The sequence below is a fragment of the Schistocerca cancellata genome, chromosome 11, assembly GCF_023864275.1.
Source record: "Schistocerca cancellata isolate TAMUIC-IGC-003103 chromosome 11, iqSchCanc2.1, whole genome shotgun sequence".
In the NCBI taxonomy this organism is placed as follows: Eukaryota; Metazoa; Arthropoda; class Insecta; order Orthoptera; family Acrididae; genus Schistocerca; species Schistocerca cancellata.
This window is the reverse complement of record NC_064636.1, coordinates 86,976,467-86,981,045: the sequence shown is the minus strand read 5'-3', so window position 1 is coordinate 86,981,045 and position 4,579 is coordinate 86,976,467. Positions and strand designations below refer to the sequence as shown.

General features: G+C 35.9%; 1 protein-coding gene across 1 annotated transcript; it reads left to right on the top strand.

Moving 5' to 3' along the window:
- Positions 1-1,626: 1,626 nt before the first annotated feature.
- On the top strand, positions 1,627-4,050 carry LOC126108243 (uncharacterized). The gene is made up of 2 exons (XM_049913472.1): positions 1,627-1,958; positions 3,700-4,050. The coding sequence occupies exons 1-2, from the start codon at positions 1,734-1,736 to the stop codon at positions 4,048-4,050; spliced, it is 576 nt and encodes a 191-aa protein (XP_049769429.1). The 5' UTR covers positions 1,627-1,733.
- The last annotated feature ends 529 nt before the right edge of the window (positions 4,051-4,579 follow it).

Here is a 4,579-nt window from a genome sequence, read left to right as displayed (position 1 = left end):
ATGCCGAGTCGTGCCGAATGATTACGACCACCAGATGGCAGTCAAGTGGCGGTTGCATGTGAACAAAGGAGGCTAGTAACGAACAAACGAAGTTCGTGGGCCGTAATATTCATGGAGGTAAAAATAAGAGGAGATGTCATGACGTCACAAACTTGAAGCCAACCCAAGAGAAGGTCCGCCATGTTACCTACCCCAAAACATTCGCATTTGGTGGTTTGATTCCGTGTGGTCGTGAAGTGTTTTGATAAAAAAATGCCGGCTTGCGTCTCTTACGGGTGTACTAATCGTTCTGATTGTAGTCTAAAGTTTAAACAAATCACATTTCATTCGTAAGTGGACTTATTTAAGCGCTATTTTCTTATATATACTTGAAATTCTGATACACTGTAAAGTTTTACTGTATGGTTTTATTTCAGTGATTTGACTTTAGATTTCCTATCAATCCAACGCGAAGAGCTCTCTGGGTGAACGCTTTGAGAAGGAAAGATTGGAAACCAACCAAGTACAGTAAAATATGTTCGCAGCATTTCCGGGAGGAAGATATTGATCGAACATCAGTTTCGTCAGTCCCCATTAGGGAAGATGCTGTGCCATCAATTTTTTCCGCTTATCCTGCTCACTTGCAAAAGGTTCGTGAAATGTAGCATATCAATATGGAATTCAGCTGCCATAAAATTACGGTTTAAAACCTCAATATCCGGAACTACTTGTCTGGAGATTTCAATTGCAATGGTTACGCATGTGTAGTAACTGAAATGTGGAGATTGCAACGGAATTAACTGTATATAATAAAAGTGTAGAATCTGTTCATAGATATGTTAATTTCACTTTGTTATTGTATTACACGTTACTATCAATCATTGCTTTTGGCGTTCTGGCTTTATCAATAATCGACACAAACACAATGAAAGTGAATAGAAATGGATTACGAAAGCACCTTTTTCATATCACATACTTCTCTTCTCGGTTATTTGAAGTGTATAAACAAAAAGGAATTACAGTACTGAGGCCAGATGCGTCGTATTTTCGTGTCGTATTACTGTATCGAATACGCATTTAAGACAAGAACAACGATGGACGTTGCGTTCCTTATGCTGTGTTGTTCACTTTGAACTGTGTAACATTTACTATATAACACAAATATCGTGTGCACAAGACAGAAATGACGAATAAGAAGCAATTGTAAACACTCGTCTGCTAATGTTTTGGGGGATCCAAGATGGCGGCAGGCCCCGCCCACTGGCTTCAAAACAACGTACAGCGTAAAGCTGGGTTTACACTAGCAACATATTGCAGCAATTTAATTGCGCGGAGGAACTTGCCGCGCGAGTTGCGAGTGTAAACTTATCGCCGAGTCGACTTGCGACCATAGCAATTTATTGCGGAAGTGACTTGCTGCATGTTTTCCGCTTCCAGTGTGAACACCACGCAAGAGGTATCTGCAAGTAACTTGCAGCTTTTAGGATTTATTTCTATTTCCTGCAAGTAGGAAGCACAAGTTATAGTAAGTATGTCGTTTGCATAATACTCATATTTAACATTTTACTTAATGTGGTGACTTAATTTTATGCAGCCATCTCACGTATTATATGCCAGCTAATTTCAGAAATGGAGGAGAAACGAGAATTGACGCAGCAGGACACAGAAAATTTTATCGAAGCCGTGGAGAGCTACCCCGAAATTTGGGACGTACATAACTGGGACTTTAAGGACAGAATGAAGAAGATGTGCGCATGAACGAAATCTCGTCAATATTCGACACATCAATAAAAGAGGTACAAAGAAAGTGGCATAACTTGAAGACCCAATTTTCTCAAGAAGTTAGGAAACTGCAGAAAATAAAAAGCGGCTCTCCTGGCATAATTTCGGATTCTCGGTGGCCATATTTTTTTGCAATGAAATTTCTAGAAAGTAGTGTTGCCACAACCTCTAACAGAATATCTTCCCTATCAACAAATGTAAGTAGCTGTGAAGTTAAGCTGGGATTCCTTGTTTGTTTACTGTAGCTCCTTGTTGGGAAGTAAAAGTGTGGTAGGCTGCTCTTCATTGTGAGATTTCAATTTTATGACTTTTACCACCTATCTGTATTATATTAAAGAATTAACTGCTAAATACTGTGACGGTGTGCTCTCTTAATTTGTTTATCCCCCTTGAGATGTTTGAGAAACTTGTTTTTACACCACTGTCTGTTGCCTCAATATTTGTGGAAATGATTTGGGTGGGTTCATATTTTTTAAAGTCTTCTTATAACATTTAATAATGATTGTCTAGCGTAATATCACTGTTCAGAGCCCAATAATTAAGTATCTCAGTAGTATTTCTCTACTAAATGCTTCAGCACAACACTTATCTCCTTCCAGCATTATAGTTCCTCATGTTGGCGAATGAACTTCCAGCTAATTTCCAGGAAGCAGAATTAGTTCTTTTTGTTGATTACACTAGTATTGTAATCAGCCCAAGCATTCTTCAACAAAAGAATTGGTAAACAGTGTTCTTAAAAGTATCACTGCCTGATTTTCTGCAAATGGTCCCACCCTCAATTTAAAAAGAAAGAAAATAATAATGAATTGGGTGGAAACTTCAAAATTCTTAGGTGTCCATATTGATGAAAATTTAAACTGGAAAAAGCACATTTTGGATTCATAAAACAACTCGGTTCATCCACATTTGAACTTAGAATCATTGGGGAGAGACAAATCAGTAAGTTGACATATTTTCATACAGTGTTATATGGAATAGTGTTCTGGGATCAACTCATATCTAAGTAAGATTGTCCAAAAGTGTGCTGTAAGAATAATATGACATGCTCACCCAAAATCATCCCGTAGACACCTTTTTCAGGTATTGGGTATTCTGACTACTACTTCGCAGTATATTTATGCCTTAATGAAATTACATTCATTACTCTACATTAAAGTTGTCTTCAGTGCACCGTGTTGCAACTAAAAGTTTTGACTACTAACACAGTGATATGAAGTGTCTGACAGGTAGCAAAGTAAAAATTTGAAAACAAACTGAAAAAAGTTTCTCTTTGACAACTCCTTTTCCTTAGAAGAATTTCTTTTACTGCGATGTGCAGCAGGTGGTGGGTACTAACTAGTTTGTATGTTATAGACTTTTATGGACATAAAAAATATATACACCTTATAAATGTTCAACATGTAGACATGTACACAAATTAATTTGCTATGTAAAATGACTCCTTCCACAATGTTACAATTTATCATGCTAAATGATTCAAGTAACATGAAACTAACTATATTAGTCTCTGCAAATTTGATTGCCATGTGGAATTATACATTTTCAGTAAGATCATTAGGCATAGTATTGAGTAGATCCAGCTTTTGGGAATGTAAACAAATTATTTTCATAATACCACCACCAACAGAACCAGGGCTTGTAAAGCCCTGTGATGTTCAAAACAATCTTTTGATTGCTGAATGTTTTACTTAATACACAATAGTTGTTCTCATATAACATTAACACAGATAGTACAAAATCGTATAATTAATATGTATTAGTCACATTTTACATTGTGAACTTAAATTCTAATAATCTTAACTGTCTTTTGGTTGTAGTATGAGCAATATGCTTCCAATGAAGTCTATCAACACTGTATGGAAACTTAGTTATGTTCCATTTGTTTGCCTCTTGTATTCCTTGATCTGCTGTTACATTCAAGTTTGTTACTTTTTGCAGGAAGAAGAAATAGTTACAGGAGATGATGTGCTTGTTGCTAATGAGGGGAAGAAACGAAAAAGAAAGGAGACTAAAGGAAGTGGTAATGGGCTCTTTGAAAAGGCAGAAAAAATTCTGGGCCAGGAAATTGATGCTTTCCAAACCTTTGGAGATTATGTGGCTAGTGAGCTGCGGTCACTAAAGAATGAAAAAAATATAAACAAGCTGAAAATAATTATTCTGAAAAACATCATTGAAATAAGCGAGACTGACAGTGCAGAAATACCATCCGCTCCAGTTTCGCCAGTGAGAGAGAAAGGTGCTGCCAGTCAAAGCGTACTTAATGTTACAGATTTTATAAACATAGAATAATAACAGATTATCTGTATGATACCGAAATAAAACATTATTTTCAGACTGTAGTGTTTATTCAACAACCTTAAAAAAGTCGCTCAGTAAACCTGTAATGATTGCTGAATTTAGGCTCACTGGAATGTGTATATTTTGGGCTTTTGTTAAAGTCTTACAAATAACATCTTCAGAAATTGATTTTTTAAATTTTTGACATATAGGAACAGTGAATGCTTATTAAATCTGTATGATTATTAGCTAAAAAATTAAATATGTTATGAGAAGTAGTTGTATTCCAATTCTGTGCCAAAACAATTAGCCACAAATGTAAGATTAATAACAAATGAAACACAATTCATAAAGAAACTGAATGGTAGGTTGTGCTTAGTTTCTTGGCCTACACAACTCTTTGTGGAAGCTGTAATTGTACTGTGCAAAATATTTCAAAATTGCAACAAAGGAAGGATTTTTGTAAAGAAACAAAGTGGGTTTCAATTCCTAACCTGACCTGGATCTCCTTGTGAACGTTATATGCAGAATAGTTATTTTC

Bases quoted from the DNA above. Each gene is read 5' to 3' on its own strand.
- LOC126108243 (XM_049913472.1), top strand. From the start codon at position 1,734: ATGAACGAAATCTCGTCAATATTCGACACATCAATAAAAGAGGTACAA. The intron at 1,959-3,699 runs GTAAGTAGCTGT...TACTTTTTGCAG, and splicing joins TATCTTCCCTATCAACAAAT to GAAGAAGAAATAGTTACAGG.